Here is a 14,452-nt window from a genome sequence, read left to right on the forward strand (position 1 = left end):
CTTCTACCACCTGAGGCGGCTGCCTGGGCTCACCTCATGCGGGGGGGGGGGAACCCTGGACTTGCTTTTGAATAGAATTGGGCAGCATATGACTTAATAGTACTAATTTAACTTCTGGAAAACAGTGCATCTTTGTACCAGTAGTTCTATAAACCCTCCATGTGACTAGTAATTTTTAATAGCATAGTGGAAAACACAGCTTGTTTTGTTGTACCTTAAATTCATACTGCACTGTTGTACCTTAAATTCATACTGCACTGATTTTGTGATAAATTTTATAAATATGTGTTCTAATATGCATTTAGATGACGATTGTCTTTCAAAATAAGCATTCTATCTGAGTAAGTCATTCTTGGGTAGATCCATTGATACAGTCATGTTAGCTGCATGACTGTGTCTCAGTTATGTAAAGCTAATTTTTGACCTGCCCCTAGAAGTGCCGGTCAGGTTTAGTACAGGAATTTACAAAGATTAAAATTATCAGACATCCCTTGCTGAACTCAGGATGGACCAGGGGCAACATGTCCCATTTTGCTGCTTGTGGTGAAATGAGAAGTGCTGCCCTGCCTTGCTGTCACATCCCCTACATAGGTTTTGCAACAGCAGCACAAATTGGCAATGAAAACGAGTTCTAAGGGGTCTTGTGCCAGTACTATTTCTCCACCAGTCACCTCATGGCAGTCAACAACCACAAAAAACCCCTACAGTAACAACTTGAGTTCAGCGCATGTTGAATTTATGTCAGTCTTAGCTATCTTGAAACAATGTGTCACAAGTTAAAATAATCATTGTTTAAATAGGGTGCAGGTCATGCTGAAGCCAAGAAATTGCCAAGCCTCCTTCAAGTTATCAAATCAAAAGTAGTTTCCTGCCTTGATCCTCTTGATTCTTGCGGCTCACAGCAATAAATTTGGTATTGCGGGTGACAACCTTCTGTTGGATAGGACCAACTAGAGCAGCCTTTATCAACCTGTGGGTCCCCAGATGTTGTTGAACTACAACTTCCATCACCCCTAGCTAGCAAGGCCAGAGCTCAGGGATGCTTGGAATTGTAGTCCAACAACATCTGGGGACCCACAGGTTGAGAGCCGCTGAACTAGAGGATCCAATACAAGGTAGGAGAATCTGTGGCACTCTAGATTTCTTGGACTACAGCTTCTACCATCCCTGACCATTGGCCATGCCTGCTGGGGTTGAAGGGAATTAAGAGTCCAATAAAATCTGGAGGGCCACTTGTTCCCCTTTTTTTATCTAATTGCTGCTTCCCATTTTTAACAGCAGCTGTACCTTTGCAGATCTATCAAATAATAATGTTTAAAAAAGTTTATTTGCATGTCTACTAATGCCATAGATACATATGCTAACTCTAAGAGCAACACATCACCGTATCCAAGTCTAGCTGACTGGCTCCATGTGAAAACACTTCACTACAGTGGTACCTTGGTTCTCAAACACCTTGGTATTCAAACAATTGGAACCCAAACACTGCAAACCCGTAAGTAAGTGTTCTGGTTTGCGAACTTTTTTCGGAAGCTGGATGTGCTCCACTTTGAGTGTTATGCTTCCGATTTGTGTGTTACACTGACGAATTATCTATTCAGCTTCATGTAGCACAGTGCAACTAAGAACATGGCTGAATGAATAGCTACACTCATATTTATTTACTGAAAAAATTTCATCTGAGAAAGCACATGGGGACAGAAGTAAACATGCAAAGATCATGGGGAATACAGTTTATTATTAAAAACTGAGGGAAATGCCCCTAACAGTGATTTGGGCTCAGATTAGTGTAACAACATTAGGGGAATTGCTTGCATTAATATTTTGGTTACTAGGGTGATACAGCATGGAAGAAAAGCACCCTAATTTTATAAGCCATAGCAGCCTTTTTAAACTGCAGAACACCAGCTGCTACAACTCCCTTCTCATGTTCATTCAAAATTATATATCTTAGGTTTCCCCATAAATAAGTCCAGCAGGTAGATTTCTATCCTCTTAAACTCTGCTAAGCCTAATGTCCCTAGAATGTAAAGCAAATAGTGGGCCAAGGCAGCAGACCTCATTTTTTTCAATCTAAAACATGAAGCTGTCAGTAAGATGTGCAGATGGGGCAGCATGGCCTACACTCCAGTCACCTATGAAAGACAAGAAGACAGCTCTAGTGAACTATAAGACATGAAGCATACGCGCATGAAAGAATAGATCTTGAAGGTGATGGAGTTGATTATTGTGGAATGTACGCCAGTAAGCTGTGACAAACATGAAGAAGATGGCTGAGTTTCCACATTCTAGTTACATTTAGTGAACACAATCAAAATTAGTGTACAATAGCGGATTGCCAACATTTGTATTATACGAATGTTCTTGGCTTCTTTGGCATGAAGGAAGAGATCATATTGTTTTCAATGCATTGGAGCAAGATTCCATAAGCTGTAGTTAGTTCCTGTCAAAATAACTGATTAACTTAATTGTATTGATTAAGTACAACTAACTTAGTCTTCAGTCCTATACCCACTTATCTGGCTACTTCTTCATATACGTGTTTAGGATTACACTGCAGTTGTGGAAAAAGCCTATTTTTTTATTTCAAAACTATGCTGTCTAATTAACGAAACTGCTTTTCCTGATTTATTTCACATTTTTCCTGCAGACACAAAGATCAGCTTTTATGCATAAGTATATGATCAGTTGGGGAAAGTGTGCTTGCCTCCTCTTATTCATTTTTTACTCTAAACCTCTGACATTCTTAAAAGGTAAAGGGACCCCTGACAGTTAAGTCCAGTCGTGACCAACTCTGGGGTTGCGGCACTCATCTGGCTTTATTGGCCGAGGGAGCCGGCATACAGCTTCCGGGTCATGTGGCCAGCATGACTAAGCTGCTTCTGGCGAACCAGAGCAGTGCATGGTTTACCTTCCTGCTGGAGCAGTACCTATTTATCTACTTGCACTTCGAGGTGCTTTTGAACCGCTAGGTTGGCAGGAGCAGGGACCGAGCAACGGGAGCTCACCCCATTGAGGGGATTCAAACTGCCAACCTTCTGATCTGCAAGCGCTAGGCTCTGTGGTTTAACCCAACAGTGCCACCCCCTGACATTCTTAGTGGCCTTTTTATAGTTCTGCAGTGAGCATACATGATAAATTCTAAATTATGGAATCAGGGACCTGTCTTTTGATTGTTACTCTATAAAGCACTGTGTATGCTGATTTTACTATAGAAATAACATTAATGGCTGCATGGAAGTTTTCATCAAGCACAACGGCAAAAGCCAAAAGTTGCTGACTGTGGACCTCCTGCTGTCTCAACAAAGAAGCTTTTACGATTACTGGTTCATATTATATATGTGATGTGTTCTAGCGTGCACTTTCTGCTTATTTTGCACAAGTCAATCTCCTACACACATGCCCAAGGGTCGGGGGATCCCAGACATGAAACTTCCTATGTCAGCACAGGCAGTTCTACTTGCGGTTCACTGATCTCTGCAGCTACCGCTTTGCTTATTCAGACCCTCCCCCGCCATAGCTACTCCACTGTTGGGAAAGTAGGACACTTACACCTCCCTTTTGCTAATAGGGTGTCTTGTGTTGAGGGTGTTTGGGAAGCCATCCACACACTACTAAGATCACAAATGTCTGCTAAGGGCACCAAAGGTTAGCCATGCTAGAGCAGTGTTGACAAATAGCTTTATTAGTCACAGTGTCCTGACTCCTCCTGCTTCTTTTAGAGCTTTTCTTTTATTTATGTGGCTTTCCTATGTTGTTTGAAGTTACTACGGCAACCTGTCACCATCTGGTGTTGTAAAGTGTGATGAGATTTTGGTTGCTAGGTGCTGAAGTTTGCCATCTCTTTTTGTGGAGCCCTGTGGTATTTTCCCTCCCTGCCCCCCTGCCAGTCTATCAAAATTACATATCAAACTCTTAGGGATCATGATATACTAATTTAGCCATCTATTTGTATAGTTTACCAAGGTATGTTCCTCCTTCTGATAAGGATAAGTTGTCACTTCTATTTATTTTATTTTAAATTCTACACAGTACAATATTACATTTCTGTAGCCGACACTTCACAGTATTATGCATTAAGGCCACTCAGTTCTTTATTACATTTTTTCAGAGTCTAATGAATCATTTTATCATAATTTCTTTGCTGTCAGAGGACTTTGAACATTTACTAGAAGAGTATCTCATTTTCCTTTGACATCTAGTTTCATCTTTTTTTATTGTGCTAATAGATATAAATTCAGTAACACCCATCTTGTCATTATTTCCTCACCAGCCTAAAAAGTGTCTGTATTTCATTTTTTCAAATATTGTCAGCCAATTTCCTTAATGGACGTTGTTTTGCTTAGAGTTTATGGTCACAGTCAGATGGTGAGACATTGCTGTGCACACAGCCATGAAATTTATGCACATTATTGATTGCTTCTATTGGAAATAGCATTGTGTCTTCCAAACAGACTTATTCCTCTTAACATTCTGTTAAGTGCTCCCTCATCAGTCAAGTGTTTGCTGTGATTACACTTATTTTTACACATGTTTGACCTAGTTTCAATCATGCATATCAGCGCAGTGATTCATCATTAGACACATTTTTAACAAGGCTGAGTGTAGCTGAAATGACATGTCAGGATTCCACTTGAACAACTTCATTGCCTTGGCTCCTAGTTATTTATTCATTACGCTTATTGGTATCAACAGTCTCATTTCTCTGTCTAAAAACACAACATGGTGCACATCACAATTGCTTATTGGCTGTGTTTGCACAAAGTGCCTTTATCTTCAGTTATAAGCACTGATGACAAAAAGAAAAGGGTGCTCTGGTAAGGGAGGGGGCAGTTTACTATAGTGTACAAAAGCATCCAATGAGCCCAATCTTGAGTCTGTTGTTCTTACACAGGGTAGATTTGCTTACATCTATTTCCTAGTTTCGCTGTTTGAATTGTGCAGTCCTGAAGTATGCTCAAGTTTTTATGCTCTGAAAAATATATTTCAGAGATTCTGGGTAACTTGGAAACAAGCCTTTCTACCTGGAAGTCTGGGCTCATGCAGTTCCTTGATTGGATACTGTTCAGATGATTAGGGGTAGATTTCAGAACTAAATGGGTGACGGTTAATTGTAATATTAAGAATCTCTCAAATAGGGAAACAAATTGAGGGTCGGTTGATTATAAAGTTACTGTACAGGCATGGCATGATGAAGTAAGACTTTTCAGCAGCAAACTTACTAGAATCTGTCCCATCTGTAGTACCCATTGATGACTGATTCAAGTAGCAGAACCATAAATTTAGCCCACTGTTAGCAGAAATGTTTTCATAAAACAAAGCATGTCATCTGTTAGTTCACACTGTTCCCGTTTGCAGTTGATAAGTCTATGCACACATGCAGGGCTACAGTGAACATATAATGCTACAATCCACAGCTAGCTGCATTTTTAAAAGTTAGATTAACATTTCTAAAATCATTTTGATTCAGTTGCAAGGTACCTCTGCCTAAAGGCTATTAGTGATGCTGCTTACGCCACAAGAGGTTACTGAAAATCATTTGGGAATGAAGAGAGACATTCAGAATGTATTTCACATATTATTAAAGAGATCAAAACTGCACAGCATCCTTGCATATAGATTACTTTCTGGTTTCTACTAGCTCTGATCCCCCACCCTCCACCATCAAAATCGGGACATTTGGATAGCAAAGCTTGTCTCGATGCAATTATAATTTTAGCACGATGTTCTGGGCAGGCAGCTGACATTTTTCATATACACATGCTCTCCAGAACATTTGCTCCCGTAAAAGTAAACTACCATAGCATGAAGACAGAAAACAAAACACAAGCATTTACTATTAGGAAGAGGATCAGTAACAAAAGCCACACGAATCCTTACCTGAAAGATCTGTGATTACCTGCTGGAAATATCTCCTTTTAGACTCCTACAGATAGCCAAAACTCTGAGTAGCACAAATGTTACTCCAAAAGCAGGAATAAGTAATCGTTTATCTTGTAATTTTCACTGTTTATATGCCAGAAGTGTACTGGGTCTGCTCACGTAGGAATAAATAAAAAAAAGCAGCACCAACTGAACAGAAGCTACCATATGAAAGTAAAAAAGACCTCTAGTGGCTGTAACCTGAAGTTAAAGAGGCTTCTTTCCTTGCTTTAAGTGGTAGACAAAATGGTTGAGTATGTCAAACTGCAGATAGTTTACAGTGATGTGTGACCTTGCTGAATTTGTCACCATAAACAAATCACAGGGTGAAATCAGATTTCTCAGGGTAGCTGTATATGTGAAATGAACTTCTGACCAAGAAGCTTGAACAATCATTGGAAGCACGGACAAACTGATCTAATAAGTTTGATATGAATCCGATCTGATTGATGGACATGTCCAACTTTGGGTTGTGTGTGTGCGCACATGCGCAAGCATTGCTTCCTAGCAACAATTCAGAATTATCAACAAACTGCTGTTTTTCTTTTAAAAAAGTTATTGCAGCAAGAAACTTTCAAGGCATTTTGTATCCATATAGGGCTGAAAGGCGCTGTCAGCTTCAGTTCTCCAAGTTTCTCATTTTCCCAGTCTTAATTTGAGTTCCCAACATTTTGCAGCAATTTGTGATTTATTTATTTTAAATCCTCATTAAAATTCATCAGCATTTTAGTGCAATTTTCTCCTCAGAAATACATTTTTATATGTCGTTATGAGTAACATGCATCTTTTGCAGGCAAGTTACCCTAATATGGTGCATTTTTGTAAGCTATTTTCATGAATATCTTTGTTCTTTTGCACTCTTACGCCTAATACAATGGTAATGATATATGCACTTTTCTGAATATTGGTTGGATAACTGCATTGAAAAATTCAGATAATTGTGAATTTTGAAGGATAGCTGTATTTTGGTTCACATATCGTTTCAGAAAGAGCAAATTAGATAAATTTGGCCTTAAATGCATACTGATTTGATTTCCCCCTCCATCTCTATAGCCACATGTAGCTGGAAGAAACCTGGAGTTTCTAATAAGATAAGATAAATTTATTGTCATTGTCCGTATATACACAGTATACACAACAACGAAAATCAAACACCCAAAGACCGGGTTCACATACACATTTGCACGTATCTCCAACACTCTCATCCTATTCAGACATAATCTATAAAACATAACATAATCCAGAATATAACATAACCTATTAAAGGCATAACATAACCTAAAACCTATCTCATTCCTTCCTACTCCCTGCTTGCTATTTCTTGCAACTGGCCCTGAGATCATTATTTAGTGCAATCAGAGCTCTTGGATAGAAACTATTCAGAAGGCGTGTGGTTCGTGTTTTCATTGTCCTATATCTTCTGCCCGAAGGCAACAGTTCAAAGAAGTTGTGAGCAGGATGGGTGGGATCTCTCAGGATATTGTGTGACTTCTTCAAGCTGCGAGACGTGAAGATCTCATCCAGAGTTGGTAGTTGGAGCCCAATAACATTCTGGGCAATTTTAATTATTCTCTGTAAAGCTTTTTTATCCATTTCAGAGCTGCTCCCATACCACGATAATATACTATAGGTTAAGACACTCTCGATGGTACTGTGATAATAGGACAGAAGTAGGTGCTGAGATAGATTCAGTCCCCTGAGCATTCTCAGGAAATACAACCTCCCCTGCACCTTCCTCACAACCATATTAATAATGCCTTTGGACAGTTCTAAACCCATTAATTAGAAAAGTAAGAAGTCTTGATTTCAGTTCAGCTAACCTGAAAGTTAAATGTGCTTAGGACTGTAGTTCAAAGGACTCTTTTAAAAAGCCAAAACACACATATGAGGCATAATTAGTGTAATAAGCATGTCACACAGGATGTATCAGGAATACAAGCTATATACTTTGGGAATTTGGAAAATACCTCCATAATAGTTGACATACAGAAAATTCATAGAATCTATCAGAGTCCCATGCCCCCACTACATCTGACTTAATTTTCCAAAATGGCTATCAATGGTTTTCCACCAGGTTTCCTGCACAGCAAAACTTAAAATTACTTTCTTTTCTTTTTGGTGTTGCCTGGGTTTTTTGCCTGCCAACTTAGCGTTCGTGTTACCCAATTGACAATTCAAAAAGAAAATGCATTTAAAGGAATTACATAAATAGGGATTTTTCTCTGGGGAAATAGTCTTCCCTTCCTATAATTATTGCTCTACAAAATTCTCAATAATTTTAATCTATTTAAGGGATTTTAAGACAATGTTAAATTTATCGGTTTTGGCTGATAGATATGTGTCTGTAGTCAAACACCGCCAGTTTTTCAAGAAGACAACTCATTCCAAGTGGCAGAGATCTTTGTAAATTGCCACTTATGCAGCATAATCAGAAGCACTTCTTCCCTTGCCTGCCATCAGATTTATGATCAACTATGATTTTATATGTCTAACTTCCTAAACATTTTAAGTACATTTTGGCGCCACATAATATAAATGTATTCTTCTGCTTCTTCATGCGGCTCAACCTAAATGTGCTTATCAGTATTGCTAATCTCTTTCTCTTTCCCTTGTAGAGTCATTTTGTGGCTTGCATGACAGCAATCTTGAACCAAATGGATGACCAACATTATGCCTCATATATTGAAACTTTTCGAACAAGCTCAGAGCTAGTGGTAAGTAATCGTGGGTAGGACAGCAAGCGAGTTTTCCCCCTTCGCACCTTTTAACCTTGTACCTCAACCAGTTTCCTATCAAAGGAAACATTTTTGTAAAAAATATATTAAAAAATAGTAATAGCTGTCACCACACTTACTGCCAGAAAAGTCTTCATTTCCTTATGAAAGGAAAACCAAAACAATCTTTTTAGCAGTATAAAATCACATGACTGAGTAGATCAAGGGGAGAATCAAGACAACAACTTGCAATTAAAGGGGAATTTGTTTTATTTTAAAGGAAGTGGGAGTTCATATTGCATTGGAACATAAATTAAGGGTTCTATAAGGTCTTTATTGAAAAGCTGTCATGACACCCAATCTTACTGGATAGTTTCTGGCTAGCCTCCATTTTGTTATTATTGGGCAAGCTGCTTGAACATGTAGCATTGATGCAACTGCAGGTTTTGTTTGGGACTTGGTCACCGTAGTGGATGATCGGTGCTGGGACAAATAGGCAAAGAAGGCACACTTTGCTGAAGCAAGTCTTGGCCTTCTGGATTAGTGACTGCTAGGAACCACATGTATACTGCCTTGGGTTCCATGACAAAGGAAATGTGGGTTATAAAAGTAAGAATACATAACTAATCAATAAATATTTCCTGCTGGACCTCTCATATTATGATCAACTTATTGTAGCCTTCTAGACAGCCAGACTGGGATGGGCACTGTTTTCCAGTCTTTCTTGGAAGTACTTCTTTACACAGTGGATAATTATACAATGGAATTCGCTCACACAAGAGGCAGTGATGGCTACCAACTTGGATAAAGCTATCAGTGGTCAGATGCAGCAGTGCTTCTGAATACCAGCTGCTGGAAACGGCAGGAGGGGAGATTGCTCTGGGGCTCAGGTCCTGCTTGCAGATTTCCCATGGGCATCTGGTTGGCCACTGTGAGGTTAGGATCCTGGACTAGATGAGCCTCTGGCCTGATCCAGCAAGCCCTTCTTATAGATTCAGAGTCTGAAACTATTACCACTTCACACCACCTGACTGAGAATAGCATCCCAGTATGTGTTAGCAATTGTAGAGCAGCGTTCTCTGTATCAGCCAAAGCTTCCAAGTTAGCTTCAAGGGCAGCATCATGTAGAGACTTTTCCAGTAATCCAGTTATAGAATCATGGTTAAATATATTGAAGTCTGGTTGTCTAGGACAGGGAAGGACATTCATATTAGCCACAGTCTGAAGATAGCACTTGTAACAATTCTGCATCTTAAAAAGTCCCATGTTGTTGTTGCAAAGTACTTTCTAATCAGAAAGGATTACAAAGACTTCATCAATCATTGGCAGTGCCATTTCTTTCCAGTTTTACTGCCATCTTGTCTTGACTCAGGTTTGCATGTTCTTGCTCATTCCCTTGACCATAGCCTCTGAATGCTAGTATCAAACAGAGATGGCTGCTGCTAGACATATATCTTTGAATCTATATCCCAATTAGATTCAACATTAAAATATCAGCTGGGTTCTGCTGTATTTTAAATCTTTGGGTGGGAGATCAGAAATGTATTGATGTCCAGGCTTTTTTAAAAAAACTTATAACAGTAATGGATATGAAGTACAGTGGTACCTCGGGTTACGTACTTAATTCGTTCTGGAGGTCCGTTCTTAACCTGGAACTGTTCTTAACCTGAAGCACCACTTTAGCTAATGGGGCCTCCGGCGGCTGCTGCCGCGCCACCGGAGCATGATTTCTGTTCGCATCCTGAAGCAAAGTTCTTAACCTGAAGCACTGTTTCTGGGTTAGCAGAGTATGTAACCTGAAGCGTATGTAACCCGAGGTACCACTGTATATATTACTTTACACAAATGCGATGTCTTCAGGGTCTCAGTCTGTATGTTTTAGGTGAAATATAGGAAATAATGTGGATGGACCACTGTGAGGTGACGTAGGTTTACATATTTTCAACTGGTTGCTTATGAACTTGGTGTAAATTGAGAGGAATATGTTCGACTGTGACATTCTCTGTTTTAATCATTTGTATTTATACTTCTATACTAGCATCATGAAAATTGTCTCTTAAGAGCAGAATACTAGCACTGATTTTGTTTTAAGACGTCTGTTCATTGCTGCATTTTATTGCTAGACAGGTATCTCATTTTAGAGCCTTTGGGACAACTGATGATAACTTGAGCATGTGGGAGCAAGATATCACTGTCTGTTTTTCAGAACTTTGTTATTGTTTTAGTGTAAACGGTATAATCCACAGTGACATTTTCCTCCTCCTAGGACTTTTTGATGGAAACCTTCATAATGTTCAAAGATCTCATTGGAAAAAATGTCTATCCCTTGGACTGGATGGCCATGAGCATGGTGCAGAACAGGTAATCAAAAGCCATAGGGAAGACTTGCAGTATACTAGGCCAAAGGTAGCCAGCCAGCAATCTCTGGCAGCCCACCAGAACTGAATGAACCTCTGGCTGGGGAAGAAATGGGCGTGGGGGTGCCAGTCATCCACGAGGCCACATTACAGGTTGTTTTCTGTTTGGTGGTCACATGTTTAGGAGGTTGAGGGTGAGCAGATTAAAGTGGCCTTCAAAGAGGCTGAGGTGAGAGTGAAATAATTTTAGCAAATCTTGCAGGGTGAGGGGGCGGTGTCCACTTACCATACTAAAAGTGGAAGATGACTGAGTTCTCTTTTTACTAACACCTTCAAAAAACGAAATTCATCCTGTGCTGGCACATTGTTCACACCTCTGTCCCAAATGTTCATGGAAGTTTTACTCATATCTGAAAAAGAATAAATGATCCCTCCTTCATAGGATGTAAAGACTTTTGCTAAAGTGGGCAGTGGGGTTTGACACAGCACTAACTCTCTTTATTTTAAACATGAAATGTACATTATAATCATTGAAAAAACTCAGAAGTTAAAAATAAGTTGACCTTAAAAAAATTCAAAATATAACTAAAATCAGCAGTTTAAAATATACGTCATAAAATAAAATTACATATTGAAATACATGTCCACTTTATATATCTAAGTAGGCTTACCTAAACAAAAATGTTTTTAGCAAACACCGAAAACAGTAAATCTGTGTCGGTATGTGTCTATTCTAGGGATCTGATGTGATACAATGAAATTTGCTGTTTGTAGGAGTCCAGCTGTCCCTCCACTTATGTTCATCTTGCCTATTTGCAAATGAAGTCAAATAGCACAAAACACTTTAAGTGATCCCTCCTTCCAAAGAAAACCGAGCCCTGGAATTTCCATGCTGCTCGGTGATGTTGGACATACATAATCTTGAAAGTCTTAAACAAAGCAAGGCATGAATAGATAACACAAGGCTAAGATTTTGCTAGCAATGTGATCCAAACCCACCTAAAATATCAGGGCACCTAACCTGATTCAGCTCAGAAGGATCTGGGTTGTGGAGCTATTGTCAGGTGTGGTGGGGAGATGGAAGTTAATGTTATGGATTCTTATTTTAGTACTCTGAATCATCCCCAGTATTTGGAACAGAAACACCACTGCTATGTACTTGTGAAAGACATTTGTACAAAAATATCCACACAGTACCTAATACTTAGGTATAAAATACTGATGTGATGGTTTGTGCACCCATCTTTATGACAGCGTTGTCAAGTGGTTAGGGAGTTTCAAATAAACAAACAATTGACCATTTAGATAACTAATTAAGCATCAACTGTATGCATGTAAATATAAAAGTGCTTGTAATCATAACACATAGGAGGAAATTAGTTTAGCACGCTGTTGGAATTATGTAAGTTTGTTATAGCAGATTAGAGACTAACTTGACAGTTTGGTCATTGGCTGTGCTTTTTTAAATTAGCAACCAGCATCTACTAATCAGACCTAGCAGACTCACCCTGAGTCAATCCGTCCTCACCCAAGTTTCCTGGAGTTTCAAATCCACTTGCAGGCTGAATCTCCTCCAGATGCATGTCTCAGTGCAAAATTTAGAATTATTTCCCTTTTTCATTTGCAGTTCATTCTGAGTGACTGCTGTCATCAGTCTCAAACCTGATTTTCCCAAGAGTACAGGCTCATATTTTAAATCTCTCTCTCTCTCTCTCTCTCTCTCTCTCTCTCTCTCTCTCTCTCTCTCTGTGTGTGTGTGTGTGTGTATCCTCTCAGTGGAAGTGTTCTGCATTTTTTAGGCAGTGCTAGTGGAGTTCAAACTGGTTCTTGCTTAATTTGAGATAGGACCAAGCTTTTTTATTTTACTGGGAAACTATTGTCACCATCTCATAACAAGGTGGCCTCTGGCCCCACACATATCTGAAGGATTGCTGTTTTGGCACAAGCACAAGTTGCCACAATGGGCACAATTGCAGGTGATTTGATAGCACCTTTCCTTGCTGAATTGTCAGCAGATCCTTGAAAATGAGGCAACCCACTGGTAGCACAGTAGCAAATTGCTCTGAAAGTAAAGCAAGTAAGCATCTCCCCCATCAGAATTTATTTGTTGCTTGTAGTGCTGTATGGCTCGCTTGTACCTGCGGTTGTTTGTAGCTTGTAGCGGGCATTGTTCATCAGAGAGATTCAAGATGCATATGCCCCCTGTTAGAGATGTACCTAATAGACATCCAGCATTTCCCCCAAAAGCAAAACATTGCTTTACTGTGGGCAGGTGTTAAGTTGTGGGTGAACATATCAGACGACACAGCAATTCTTCAAACAGCTCTTGTTTATTCACAGGCCAGGACAGAACTGAACTGAAGGGTTCAGTCAGCCTGCTTATATAGAGCTCCAGTACAATGTAACTGTAACAATTTTCTAAAACTATCCAATCACTAAACGTCACTTTCGATCTCTTATTTGCATAACTATCTACAGTATCCCCCTGCTGGCCCAGGGTGAGAACTTCAGTACATAACAGCAGGTACCAGAAAACCCTGTTCCTGCCTTTGGTGGGGGCAGGTTTACTCTACCCTTCCTAGGGGAAAAGAGGCTCAAGGTGGTCTCTGCCTCTGCGAGCCATCTCTGAGCTGGAGGCTTGGGGTTTCCTTGGAGAATGGCATGCACATCATGGAAAATTCTGGACATCAGGGCCCAGGTACATAAGCGAGGGTATAATTTACCCAAGGCTCACTTTAGCAAGTTCTTGGCTGTGGTGTAATAATGTGCCAGCTTACATGCCCAGGGATTGGGGGAGGATGCTTCCTCATATGTCATTAATGATTCCCCCTGTATGCACTATTGATTATTTCTTCTGCCCTGCTTACCTTGACACTGACAGCTAATCCAGGATCTTTATAAATAGACTACAAACTTCATTTCCCCAATAAACAATAGCTAGTAGGGGAATGTACCCCCCCCCCCAAGGAAATTATCAAACTGATCCACTTATGGCCCATTTTTAGCAGATAAACACACCTGTCAATATTGGCCTGCAGGGGTGGGGACAGTTAGGTATCTTGCTTGTTGGGCCGAAAACATTCCCCATCCCTGATTCATCTCTTCTGAAGTTCAAAAAAGCTGCTGGTCTAATCATCAGGGATTCAAGCAGGACTATATGCATATTGGCTATGTTCCTGTTTACAAATCAATCCCCAATTAGTTTTGCGTGAGAAATTCTGTAGGCAGCAAGTATTACCCACTTGTCTCATTCTGCAAAAAAAGAAGAAGAGGTTTTGGCTGTAACAAGAGGAGTTTTGTGTAGAAATTTCTCCTGCACTTTGATGCTTGTCACCATTTGGAGTATTTGACTGTACAGGTTGTTAATCTAAATAATGGCTTTTTAATACTAGCACAACTTTCACAATCCTTTGTATCTGAAGACTTCTCACATCTAAATTGTTCTGCACAGCAAGAACA

General features: G+C 39.8%; 2 protein-coding genes across 8 annotated transcripts in view; one reads left to right on the top strand and one right to left on the bottom strand.

The window, feature by feature from the left end:
- The window catches only part of INSYN2B (inhibitory synaptic factor family member 2B), a 73,041-nt gene extending 66,932 nt beyond the window's left edge, over positions 1–6,109 (bottom strand). For all 3 annotated transcript variants that reach the window (XR_014165232.1, XR_014165233.1, XM_081899154.1), the window contains exon 1: positions 5,881–6,109. The gene's annotated coding sequence lies outside the window, so the exon portion shown is untranslated. The remainder of the gene's footprint in view (positions 1–5,880) is intronic.
- DOCK2 (dedicator of cytokinesis 2) overlaps positions 1–14,452 on the top strand; it is a 252,567-nt gene that overhangs the window by 154,908 nt on the left and 83,207 nt on the right. For all 5 annotated transcript variants that reach the window (XM_081899107.1, XM_081899111.1, XM_081899110.1 and 2 more), the window contains 2 exons: positions 8,538–8,636; positions 10,903–10,997. In XM_081899107.1, the coding sequence (XP_081755233.1) occupies positions 8,538–8,636; positions 10,903–10,997 (194 nt within the window). The remainder of the gene's footprint in view (positions 1–8,537; positions 8,637–10,902; positions 10,998–14,452) is intronic.

This window comes from Podarcis melisellensis (genome assembly GCF_964234715.1).
Source record: "Podarcis melisellensis genome assembly, chromosome: 2".
Classification (NCBI taxonomy): domain Eukaryota; kingdom Metazoa; phylum Chordata; class Lepidosauria; order Squamata; family Lacertidae; genus Podarcis; species Podarcis melisellensis.